General features: G+C 40.1%; 1 protein-coding gene across 3 annotated transcripts in view; it reads right to left on the bottom strand.

The window, feature by feature from the left end:
• Nucleotides 1–12,514, bottom strand: part of cux1a (cut-like homeobox 1a) — a 61,179-nt gene extending 48,665 nt beyond the window's left edge. For all 3 annotated transcript variants that reach the window (XM_086216308.1, XM_086216309.1, XM_086216310.1), the window contains exon 1: nucleotides 12,392–12,514. In XM_086216308.1, coding sequence (XP_086072434.1) covers nucleotides 12,392–12,454 — 63 coding nt within the window. In that variant the 5' untranslated portion in view covers nucleotides 12,455–12,514. The remainder of the gene's footprint in view (nucleotides 1–12,391) is intronic.
• Between the last annotated feature and the right edge of the window lie 1,428 nt (nucleotides 12,515–13,942).

Genomic DNA, 13,942 nt, shown 5'->3' with positions numbered 1-13,942 from the left:
CCTCCCTTCTTCCCTTACACTCTATCAGTCTCAAGAAATGCCTATCTCCCTTCTTTCTGCCTCATGTGAAACATGTATAGGCTAACTTAGAGTTGTCCTCTCTCATACCACATCTGGGGCTGATCAGAGGGCCTCCTGGAAGTTGAGGCCTCTGGGCCTATTAATAACCATGCTGCTGAACTCAGGGTCAGACAGCAGTCAGCGGATGAGCCTGTGTCTACTAAACACATAGTCCCTTCCCCCTTCCCCTTCCTCAAGAGGACAACTCTCACTTTTACAAATGTGACGGCAGGCTACAGAGCTTAACATCGTTCATCCAGTTTCACGCTTTTAAATCAAAGGCTCTTCCAGCTGACAGAGCAGCTCACAAATTATTCTCAAATTAGTAAACAAAGACTAAAGTGTGAGGCCTCTTAATCCCCGAAAGCAAGTTGGTTATCTTTTAAAAATAAAGAAAATAAAGACATGGGAAAGACAGCAAAGGCTAATTTTTACAACATTTCTTAAGTGTTTTCCCCCCTGTTCTTTCCATGTCCACACAGCAAGTTCAAGTTCAAGGAGGCTGGACCTGTTAAAGGCAGGACAGATGGTAAAGATATCATCTGTTTGCTCTAAAGGTTAGACCAGTCAGACAGTCCAGGTCACACTGAGGTCTGCAGGGGCAGTCCGTTTCTTAACCCTGGCTCCAGTCTGACAGCTGCTTGGGTCAAAGGTTTGTCAGAGGTTAAGGTTCTGTCTGAGGGCATTCAGTGAATTGATACAGAACTGCATCATTTGTGTTAAAACTTCCATGTTTCACTGGACAAAGCTCTGTGTTTATTCTCACATTAAAGACAGTACACAAACCAATAGCAGCAGGGAGCAATAGTCTGATGCCCACTAACTCTTTCAATTGGTATAAGTATTCAAATTACATTTGTACACTCAGACTACATTTCTCCCTGAAATAATTCAACTGAAAATACACATATATGCTGTGCCTTTACTTCCTAAACACGTTCTGCTGAAAGGCTAAAGTTTGGTCAAAGAATAATATCAAACTAGATCAGTGAATAACAGAACAAACAGAGAACAATTTGTTAAGCACAAGCCCCCCTCTTCTTTTCCCAACACACGTGCACGCACAAACACATGCAGACACGCGCACAACACACACACACACACACACACACACACACACACACACACACACACACACACACACACACACACACACACGGACGCACCTGTGAATACAGGGTAGTTGAATCATCATAATCGGTGGTAGTTTTCTGCTGAGCCCAGCCAGCAGTCGTGTTATTTTTAGAGGGCTGACACAGAAGCAGGCCGTCCATTTACTCTGGGAGCTGGCAGGAAGACCATCACAGCTCTGGTTGCCTTTAAACTACCAAAATGGGAACGAGCTCAACATAAACACTGAAAAGGTGTGGACACTTATAGAAGTGAAGTTAGCTAAGATTCAGAGCCGTTGCAGTTCCATTACTTTAACATTAAAACTGTGAGGATAAATGTTTTAGTTTAAAGGGGAAAAATAACAGCTACTTCATAAAAATGGTGAGCCAGTGAGACTAATTAACCACAGTCTGATTTCAAAACATTTTAACGGCACTATTCACGAAGTAATAGGATGAATGTTTTAATATTGTATCTTACAAGTAGAGGTGGAGATTTACAACACAACTATTACCTTGGTTAACAATAATCCACTCAAAGTGTTTTTCTACTCCTGTTTTGGGGAATAGTAAAATCTATGATGTAGCAAATCACATACTCCTTTATGAAGAGTCTACAAGGAAAAGGAAAATGGAGAGAGTAACAGAAAGTGGAGTGAGAACTCTGGCTAAAGGTTGAAGGCTAGCCCCATCTGATGTGACTGATGGGCTGAGCCTGAAGGCCGACTATGGATCTAGCAACTGAAGCCATGATTGACATTGGAAATTACAAAGAGTGAGCTTTTAGCAGATAGCAAGCCATATCATAATTCAATCCCTACACCATCAAAGTGCACCAATATCATAATTCAATACCAAGAACCATTAGCCTGCAGCACACCAATATCATAATTCAATCCCGAGGCCATCAGCCTTTGCCAATATCATAATTCAATACTTGGACCATTAGGACACACCAATAGCCCTATTAGAATTCAATACCTACGGTCAATGATCTAACAGGACACTGATACTGCAGTCATGGGTTGACATGAGATCAGGTCTGCACATAAGGATCCTCAGGCCTTATTTAGCCCAGACTGCTTGATAACAGTGAGATAAACAACACTAAAATTAGGTAGGGCAAGTGGTTCACCAATATCTTGGCTCCAGCAGACACTGAAGGCCACAGAGTATTGGCTACAGAAACAGTTCGGTTGGCTGATGCAGAGGGACACGTTTGTGGAACAAAATGAAGCAATGAATTAGGTTCAAACTCAGCAGTGCACTCAGCCAAACTTGTCAATTTCTTTTCGAACACTGGCCCCCAGTGTGTGACCGTCTGCTGTTAGTCTAAATTATTACATTGTGGTACCTTGTGGAAATGGGACTCCATTTCGTGTTCGGGTCCATTGCCTCTGTGTATATTTCCATGTTAACATCTCGTTTAACTTTTCGAAACCCTGTAAATCTCACTGAGGCTTAGCTTGCTGGTTCATCAGAAATCTGCAACTTAACCAATCAAATGGTAAGAAGCTCAGATTTCTGCTGCTGCCTTAAGACAATTCTTCACCAAAGCTGTCATTATTCAGTTATTCTTGCCACATATTTCACTCAACTCAAGTCCTAAAGCACTGCATGTGAAGTGTAAAGTGACGCTGGAGACTGGAAAATAGAATTATTATGTATTTCCTTAATAACAAATGACTTGACTTACAGGAAACCTATAAGAATTTTGACAATATTTTATGCAGTTTCCCTCCAATGAGAGCACTCTACACTCACTGGGTTCAGCTTTTCATGTGAGAATTTGTTGCTTTAGTGAATTCTAATCAAAGTAAAATGTACATGCAAATCAGTCATTTCCTCATAAAAGTCAGAAAATAATTATTCTTTCAAAATATTATGTCATTAGTTTTGTTACACTGTACAACTCATGTTGGGTGAAATAATCATTAGGGATTATCAGGAAAGCTGAATCATGATCATATAAACTGGCATTCTAAATAAGAAGCTGAGAGCTTGATTTTTTTGCTGCCTGTATGAGACGACATCTATGAGTTCATCGCTTCACCGTGGACAAGATCTAACATTTTTTCTTCATGAATACCAGATTTTTTTGTAAATGTTTTGATTAATATCATAAAATAAACTAATACAAGTGCTTCAGAAGCACCATTTCAAGTGAACACCGGATTTCCAAATGAGTGGAAAGGACCATAGTGAGCGTGAAGAGAAGTGTCCAGTCACAGAAGCCCATGCTCTGTCTCCCTCTCCCTCTCTAGAATAAAGAGCAGCAGAAGAATTGCTGCTTCTGTAATGAGATACGGTGAAACTCTATGATGCTGTAGGTGAGAGAGACTCCAAGTGGGTCTGTAAATAATGCCTGCCACTTGAAAATAGGTCTCTGGAAACTGGCCTCTGTGCTCTTGTTGCTACTTGTTGGGTGGAAGTTTTGTATGTGTAGTAGAAAATATGAAGCATTTTTTTAAGGCTTTATGAGTCGGTGTGTGTGTGTGTGTGTGTGTGTGTGTGAGTTTGAGTTTTATGAGTAATCAAGTTATTCTGAATATTACTAAAGCTAAAGAAGTGCATAATGATGACTGTAAGTTAACAACTCTAGCGGATAAAAAGACAGACCATATTAAGTTTTACAGTGCCGCTTCTGTTTAGGCACTGAATATGGAACGAGAATGATTGCTGAGTTTTTTTATTAATCATCTCCCCCATCAAATACAATTTTATTTAAGATTATTTAGGGAGATGCACTAATACCATTAGACAGTAAAAACATTAGACATCAACAAATAAAAAAATGAGGCATTTGAAATGAAAATAAATGTTTTGAGGGGAGATTAAGGTTCAATTTTTACACATCCATAAAACAAATTATGTCAGGGCACGTACATTACATTATATTTAATGGGTTCTTTCAAAGGTGGCAAAGTGGTGCAGTGCTTAGCACTGTCGCCTCACAGCAAGGGTTCGAGCCCCGGCTCGAGCACAGGATCTTTCTGTGTGGAGTCTCCATGTTCTCCCTGTGTGTGTGGGTTCTCTCTGGTACTCCAGCTTCCTCCCACAGTCCAGAGACATCAAGAGGGGACTAGGCTGACTGATACTCTAAATTGACCGTAGGTGTGACTGTGAGTGTGAATGGTTGTCTGTCTCTATGTGTTGGCCCTGTGATGGTTGGTGACCTGTCCAGGGTGAACCCCGCCTCTCGCCCGAAGACTGCTGGGATAGGCTCCAGCCCCCCCACCCACAACCCTTAACAGGATAAGCGGTAGAAAATACATGGCTGGATGGATGGATGTTTCTATGTGTTATAGATCAGTAAACATTTTTCCAACAAAAAGGGTATCAACATCTTTGTTGTCAGCATTAAAAACTTTTTAACTTAGTTAATATAATAATTTGACTAATGATAATGATCTATATTTATTTAATTTTTTTTAGTATTAAACAACCCCAAAAGGCTGGCTGAGAGCTAATTAGCTTTGTGCAATTAATGATAGTGGATGGGCAGCGTAGGGTAACTTCATCTAATTCAGCCAGCAATGATCTATTCATAGGAAAAACTATGAAATAACCATCTTAGCTTGTGAATTATTATATTTTTAGAATCAGATACACAGCCAGAACTACTTAGTGATTTACTGTAGGATCTCAAAACCTTCTCTAAACTTAAATGAACAAAACAAAAGTTTGTTGACAATGGGAAGAGCAACTGCTGATGATAATCCTAGCCAACGTTATAGGAGAGGATGAGGTGCATTACTTCTGGACAAACCAAGATCCTGAACCTGATCTATTTGAACCAGAATACACAGGGCAAGTAGTACAGGTTTTGGAAGCTGAACAGGCAAGATGGAGGTACGCTACACAGCCAATCCACTAACATTCACTGCGCTGAGCTAACTAGCAGTCAGCTGGTCTCTGAGGCTTTCAGCTCCCTGATGCACACCCAGAGGAAAGAGGGTCATTTATCTTAGAGGGTCATTTATCTTCTTTTCTGGCTTTAGGAAGGATGACTAACAATGATATTTCCTGAAAGGTAGAGTTGTTTCTTCAAAAAAAAAAACAAATATCTGAGGCGGACCAATTGATTGGCTGGTTTTCAGCTTTATAGGCCATGACCAAAGACTGGTCAATCAGTGTCAAGTTCTTAAGTCTATAATAAGTCTTGGAAAGACAATCATAAAATGCTCAGAAAAATTAAACTTGGGCTTAAATCAAACCAATTCTGATGCTGCAGTGAAAAGACAGACTCTCTCGTTTTTTGATGGGGGTGGGGGTGGGGCGGGTAGCAGCGCTATAGCCCAGTTGAACCAGCATACACAACCTGATGCCACGCTGCAGCTGCCAACCGAAAAATGCAGTGATCAGATGGAGACAGAGAGAGAGACTGATCAACATCTTCTGGCTGCAGTCTATGCTAGAAAACAGCATTTGCAATCATCTTCCTTGACTTTGTGCAAGGCCTGGGCGATGTACCAGAAAGATGTAAAGCTTTTTCACATCATTTCAGTCAATACTGATTTTTTTTAACAACCTATTGTTTTAAAAAAGATCATGTTAACAAAGGTTCAATTGAACCACTTCATTTGTCCATCAGACTTGATACCTTCCATACTAGTGTCATAGTTTTTGTGCTTTTATCAGGGTTTACATTTCTTAAAACTGAACTACTGAGGTTCTACTCAACACTTTTCTTCCTGCTACTTTTGAACAGTGTCCATACATATTGCTGTCATTATGCTGCCCATGGCTACTTTGTGTTCAGTTCTTCTGAGTTTGAATAGAGGAAATGGAAGAACAGATCTGTCCCAGGGGTTGAGAAGTTTGTTTGTAGTTTAATGGCAGTTGGTGAACTGTTCACAATATGGATCTCATAGATTTAGGGTAGTGACAAACCCAAACCACCACAGAATCTATCTTTGTCCTTCTTGTTGGTCATTGTATTTTGTTTCATAAATGTAATCCACTAGTGAGAGAAAAACCAAAAATTAACTAAAGAAAACTAGAAAGCAGGTCAATAAGCAAAACATTAACAAAACATAATAGGGTCTTCGCCTGAAGTACCTTCTGGCTCAGGCCCTAAAAATTAATAAATTAACAGTTGCCGGTTAGGAAGTGCACGACCAATCGATGATCAGTGATTTACTGATAAACATTTTGTTGATTATTTGAAATTTCATTGATCAAAGGGATTCTGCGTTGTATAGTGTAGTTTCATTATGTCGGTGCGTCATGACAAACCGTCACCAGATGTGTTGAAACTGCCTTTATTCAGGGGAATAAAGGCAGGAGGTATTAGAAAGGTTTGCCACAGCTGAGAATGCTGCGCTAGCCACCGACCAATAATTGGTCGCTAATTTTCCCAATGAATGATCAAGGAATTCCTTTAAATGCACCTCCCTAAGTTAAACCCCGGATTTGAACCCAGGTATCCTGAGTAAAAGCCAGGAGCTCTAACCATGTAGCGGATGGACTTTGCTATCTACACTCAGATTGTTACATTTTGTGGGCCAACAATTGACCAGTCAAAATTAATCAGCAACTCTTTTGATAAACAATTAACAATTTCTTTTGTTTGCCAAGGAAAAATGCCATACAACTACGTATAGATGGAGAAAAAAAAACCACTACTGGATGTATCACACTTCTCCCTTGACTGATCATTTCACAATGCAAAAAAAGCTAAGAGATAACTTAAAGCCCAATCATTGATGTGATGATCACCTGTAATAGGAGCCTTATTTCCCAAGTTGCGTGACAGTGTGGCATTGTGTGTTTGCGCTGCTTCCACTCTCCTGCTGCAGCTTTCATGGGAGAGGCAGTTACTGACCATTCATGGTTTGCCAGTGAAGCAGAAGCACAAAGTGAAATGCCCACGGACACCACAAAGACCGTCTGTAAAAGACGTTTTAAACCTACGCAGACCAAGGGATTCAACATGTCCAACTTGGCAAAGCATCTCGTCGACAGACATGTCGACCTGTTCAGATATCAAACAATGACAGGTCAGCAAATGTGACAGACAACAATTACGGTATGACCATGCCTTCAAAAACAAGTCAAACAAATTTTGTGACAAGTAAACTTTTTCCAAACATTTGAGTTTGATGAGGGAATGATGGACAATGGGCCTGATTCATGAAATGCTTTTACACATAAATTGGTTCTTGCAAACTAAATGATGAGCGTATTTCCTGGAAGACTAAAGTGAGGGCTAAATAAGTCCTCGAGTGTAAGAATAAATTTGTGCACCAGAGTATTTTGTGAATGAGGCCCAATGGTAGCTGTTTAATTAAATCTGCAAACGCACCATTCATCCTGGCAATGTCTGTTATCATAGCTTGCTGTAAGCTAAAAGCTACAGTTAAACGCAACTATGTTATCTTAGGGCCAGGCTGAATTTAGGATTTTGGAGCCCAATAAGGATTTTAGAGTAGAAAAATATGTGAAATAGGCACAGCAGTAGTGTTTTTTTGTGCTGAACTGAAAATAGATCTTTTCTATGTTCATTGTATGTCAATACTAAGTCAATTTTGTTCTGATATGATTATATAAAAGGAAGACGGCAAATTTCTTAAACAAGACTTATTTTATTCGAAAATATTTTTCATGGCCATACGTTACAATTCAAATAAAGACAAAAATGAAATCGTAAAATAAGCAAGGCAGAGGTGTCTAAGCGTGCCCTGCTGGCCACATTACAATACACCATTTTGAAATAACCAGAGGCATTGTTTCCAACATTTTATGTGCTGGGGGGAAAAAAAAGACAAGTTTTTTTTTTTAAATAATCGCCGGGTATCGGAAAACACATACGCCAATACAATATTTCAGTGACTGGCCTATAACAGCTGATATAGCTCCAGGTATACATATCAAGCCCTGATGCGCTTGCCACCACCACTTATAAATGATTAAAATCAGATCAACCCTGGTAATGGTAATAAATGCATATTCATTTCTGTCAAAAATTGTTGATATTACTAAAATACATTCTCAGTAATGTGCAGACTTCCACTGAGGACGTGTAATGAGACTTATTTAAAACTGGTTAGCAAGTGACAGCTGATAAATTTAACTGATTATTTTTGATAAAAAGTAACACAAATCATACATTTTATGAACTAAAATTTTAGGATTCACTGATCAATTTGTCACAAATCAAGGCCCTCTGGATCTAATTGACTAAACCTAAAGACTACTAGCCTGTTAGCTTAGCTTCTTTGTCTGTACACAGCTCACGCTACTTCCTGTGTCACAATAAGAGTATGTTGCGACATCACATTAAAGACCACAACAACAATCTTTTAACTGCTACACTTATCTTGAAATTGTTCATTTTTCTCTATAAATTGTATTGCAATAATCAAGGGTACACTATCACCCATGTTGGGTTTCTATTCTTTGTTTCTGTTTGATTTTCATATTATATATTGTCGTAAATCTACAATGACACATTTTTATCATGAGCAGAGACACCTTAAAATTTCATAAGGAGAAATATCTGTTTTTCCACACACCTTTGGATAGAGCCTGCAGTAAGAGCTGCTGATTCCATCTGTTTGGGTACCTCTATTTATAGACTACTGTTAAGTACTTTTTATCTTTTATTCAAACATCACACGACATTGAGCAAAATTTATTTTACCACATCAAGGTAAAAAGTGTTTAACAGAATGACCAGATTATGACTCTTTCATGGTATAATATATTTTTTCTGGTAAATTGGATAAACTAAGTACAGTTGACACTCCCCAAAGCAGAGGGCGAGTTTAGAAATGGAACCCGAGCGTGAGGTAAACTGAGAAGTTGGGCCTCCGCTGAGAAGAAGTTGCTGATAAAAGTATATGAGGAGAGGATTTTTCCTTGACTGCTACAGTTTCCTCTCAATCATACAGAGCACAGGGATCCACTATAACCTCTTAGAAAGTAGGATGATGTAGCCTCCACCAAAGTAGACTGAGGGCAGACCAAAGACCTGACATGCACTCATCTCTCTCTGACTCATGCTTAGTCGCTCAACACCCACCAACACACAGTAAAACCTCAGTCCCAATGCCAGGTTTTGTCACTGGGCAGAGAACCGGTTGGCTTCAGTAAAAGCATGACGTGATGCCCCTTCCTTTATGCTCCCCCCAGCCTGTGCAGCAACAGAGGGGTAAAAATATCCCACCACTGAGTTCAGACAACCAGCTCATAAATTAACACTAAAACTCCTGCAGACAACAGCGGGCCAGTCGCTGAGAGATTTAACCACTCAGGTTGCCACTGACCACAGCTCTGAGATCCGCTTACAAAACCCTTTTCCTAAATTTACCCATTACGGCTGGTAAAAAAGAGTGGACTCACTTTTCATCATAGCTTACTTAGCTGTCCGCTAACATCGTGAACTATTTTTCAAAATGGCCCCAGGGTGCTTTGTTCCAAGAAATGTTATGAGGTGAGATATAGGCTATTAGCCCTAAATTAGGAATGCTGTATAACAGAGAGGTATGTTCCTAATTTTCCAAAGTCACATGAAAATTATAAAGTATACTCATATCTTATTAGGGCTTGCTAGTAATGAAGCGCAATCACTCTTTGCTCTCAAGTAGAAACACAGTGTTCCAGCAAACTGCTTGACTGGATGAGAGGGAAAAAAAGAAAAGAAAAAACAACAACAGGAAAGAAGAGTGATGATCCCCTCTAAAGAAACTCAACTCTGTAATGGATGGACAGGGATTACAGACGTTAAAACCTTCTCCATCTGTAATTCACTGTCACCCTGCCATCATCTCTGAATCACTGATCCATTTTGCAAGTGTATGAGACCTTGCTAAAAGCATCACTGTTGCACCCATTTGTGTTTGAAGTGGTGGCACCGGCAGTGGTGGTGGTGGTGGGGGGGGGGGGTGCATGCAAAGAAGACAAGTTAACAGCTTGCTATGCCGTTTCAAAGCACTCTCTGTCCTGTAACAACCACCTAGCTAGTTTCTCACACGAGGAATGGGACACACTGATCAAATAAGATTTTAATGAACATCAGCAGTTGGAGCCTGAGGAATAGACTGTGATGGCTTAAAGCTACTGACTTCTAGGTTGGGTTGGATTTTCATCATCAAAAGAAACACACCAAACATCTCTTTTGCTGGTGTCTCACACACAGACAAAACAGATCGTAAATCTAAGAGCAAAATGTCCATTCGATCACAAGGAATGAAGAAAATGCGATTGGCTGACAGGGCCATCCGTAGACCATGATCATATCATACTAACCCTGCATTATCAGAAAAAATGATAAGAGAAAAAAAAAGGTTCTTCTCTGAAGGCTTTCCTCTAGGAGCCTCTCAGTGGGAGTGAGAGTAAATAAGATGTCATCAATAATAGACAGTGAATGTTCTGAGCAGTTCTGCACACACACACACACACACACACACACACACACACACACACACACACACACCAGCTCCGACTGATTCCTATCCTGCAGACAGGCCTGCCAACCGCCAGCCTTTTTGCACACGCTCAGATTCACTGTCCTGACTAATCGCTTGTGATAGGGGCCTTTGCCATAATTACCCAGGGCCTTATCACAAACTTATGCGATGCATTTTTCATGTCCTGGCTGCTGGCAGTGCCTTCACTGTCCATGCTGGCAGTCAATCTATGAAAAAGACTGATCTCAGACAAAATTCACACACACCAGTTCAAACAGGGAGAAATGGGTGAAAGCCGGGTGAAGGGCCAAAGAAGAGGGACGGGGAAGAAATGAAAAGGAGGGGAGGAGGGATTGAAAGAGAAAGAGAGAGAGAGAGAGAGAGTGAGAGATTGTGAGGGGGGGCAGGAAGGGGGTGGGACACAGATAGTGAGGAAGGAAAAGAGAAAGGAGTCGCTAATTTTTAAATTTTTTTTTTTTTTTTACATAATATATGAACAAGGGGGCAGGGGTACTAGGCCCAAACAAGATCAAATAAATAGGAGAAGTGAAGCCTTGATGATGTGGCATAAGTGCAACACAAAGCCCGCTGGGAAGACTTGTTCACTGTCCTTTTGTCTACTCAGTCATAGGGGCATCATGACCTAAATAAAAGTTTAAACCCCAAGCCTGTGCGGTTTAGAAAATAATGTATGAACAATTGGGCTAGCCTACATAATGATATGTTAATGACTAAGGCAACTGGGCTACTAATATTCATAAACTGGGATTTGAAATTCAGCAATGCACGTTCACGTTAAATGCCATGCGAAAACACAACAGTGCCATTGTCTACATGTCTTGTGATAGGTCAAACACGCTCTAATATACACAGGCAATATTCACACACACAGAGACAGAGAATAGGCCCAATATTTCCTAAATGTCCTTTACTGTGCCGTGAATCTCCTACGTGCATGTCGAGATTAGTGGCGTGCGTGAGACTGGTACATTTCTAGACTTCATCATAATTAACAAGGTCATGATCTTTAACATATCGACTGATATTTATTCAATTGCACTGCGTCAACAAAACTGTCCCGTCCCATCCACTTCCACAGACGTGGCAATGTCTGTTAAAAAAAAAAAAAAAAAAAAAAAAAACCCTCACTGTGTATAATTGCCGTCAGGGGGAAACCAAAAAAAAAAACGACCGAGTTGATCAACCATAATCATGGAGACGACTTCAATATAAACTGCTTCACAACCGCTAGCCTTTAAGGTTGCTAATGTTTTCATTCTCGTTCAACTAAACTTACCAAATTGACAGTTAAAAGCAGAAAAAACACAACACGCAAAGCGCTGTTGTGTGTCTGTGCTGCCCGTCTCTACGGTTGGTGTCACCACAGCGCCGCCGTATAATGAGTCGCACTTATTTTTCCCCCAAATTATCCAACCTTGCAGCGGCTAAAGCGTCGGGCTAACTACGGCTACTCGCTCTAGTAAAAGTTGAAGAACACACATAAAAGGTAGCTAGCCAAACGCTTCCCGCTAAAGCCTTGCCGTTTTGTTTTTATTTCGGCGCATCCCCACGGCGTCGCCCCGGCTTGCCCAGTTGCAGTGTCCGATCGATGTTGAATTGAACAAAGAGGATCAATTTCTGATCAGCGAGAGAGCCACTTTCATCAATGTGAGGAAGAGGTCTTGAATTCTCTTCCGAAACACCTACGGAGACGGTCGCCGAAAAAACACAAAACACAACCACCGAGAGAGACGCGACAGCCGAGGCGAATAGACGGTAGGCGATTCCAGCAGAGGTTAAACTGACCTGTAGTTGTTGTAAGTCAAAGCGCTTCCAATATTGAAACATCGATCCTGCATTGGCCGCCATCTTGAGACATATTGAGACAGGAATGAGATGCTGATAGAGAGCGCGGGGGTTGGAGTTCAGTGGAGAGGAGCGGGCGGACGGAACACCAGGACCGGATCACGCCCCCAGCTTTCTCTGCTATCAGTAGGAGTACGGAACGGAGTTAGTTTATAGGAGTGTTACCTTAATAACGCCATTATAATTGCTTAAATAGCATTTTATCAACATACAGAAATTACAGGTAAATAACCGAAATGGCATTAAATTGCTGTTAATTTTGTGAGCACTATATATATATATATATATATATATGTATGCCAAATTGTGAACGCCAGTCCATGTTTAGCTTATGTATTGTGGCGAGAAAATATCATTCAAAAATAGAGCTAAATGGCTATTTGGAAGCCATATCTAAAAGGGGGAGAAATCCCACCTGGGAGCATTCTAACTACGGTCTGGTACTGACTGTAAAATAAGATATTTTTGGACACTTTTTAATGTTATTGCTCTGAAATAATTTGTTAGGAAGAGTTCACATATATATATATATATATATATATATATATATATATATTCTAGTTTATTTAGTTGTTAATTAGTAGTTTAGTTATATATTCATGAATAACTTGAACACAATTATTTTGCGTTATGAATTTTCATTAAATAAAAAAACAATGCAATTTGTTCAACCTATTTCTGACTACACTGTTTTTATTGTAAATGACAACAGTGACAGGTTTGTTATGGTGAACTGGTTTCTTTGATAAATTCAAATGTAATTAATTCAGGCTTTTAGACTCATATTAAAAATGTCTGAATGATTGACAAAAAGCATGTAATTACTGTTCAATCAGCACTGAAACGCACCAACAATTTGTGTTATTTTGTGTACTTGTTTTCCTTTTCAAAGAAAAGTATTAAACTACATGTACATGTTGCAACAAAGAAGACTTAGATGGTTGAATACCAAGCACCAGGTACTTTAAATTTAATATTTATTCTCAATTTTCAATAATTTGATTAAAACAGTAACCCCGTGTGCTCATTGGGCTAAAAATTTGCAAAACAAACGTTTAGAAAGATTAGTTAATCGAATAAATCTATCACTGCAGCTGGGTAGCCCAGTGATTAGGGTGCCAATGTTCATATATAATATATATCCTTTTCTGAAATGACCTTGAGGAACACAGTGAACTCAGGCTGCTCCTGAGGTGTCACTGCTACTGACCACGTCCTCTGACCCTCTCAGCATGGGGATGTGCCTCACAGGGAAATGCAAAGAATTTCTAATTACACTGTAAGCATGAAGTGCCCTAAATTCCTGTGTCAAGATGCACCGCCTTGTGTACCTTAAAGCACACCACGCCTCAACCGCCTCCTGCAAACCAGAGCCTATAGCTATGCAGCTTTATCAGGCTAACACATCTGCCGTGCATATTGTTTTCATTTCAAGCAATTTGCGGGAGCAAGTTTAACTTGTTGGTGCGTCAAGGGTGTTGTGAGGTCTGG

Source organism: Aulostomus chinensis, chromosome 10, assembly GCF_037954235.1.
Source record: "Aulostomus chinensis isolate RoL2024-O1b breed Wild chromosome 10, RoL_Achi_v1.0, whole genome shotgun sequence".
Classification (NCBI taxonomy): domain Eukaryota; kingdom Metazoa; phylum Chordata; class Actinopteri; order Syngnathiformes; family Aulostomidae; genus Aulostomus; species Aulostomus chinensis.
This window is presented reverse-complemented; position numbering and strand designations above follow the sequence as displayed.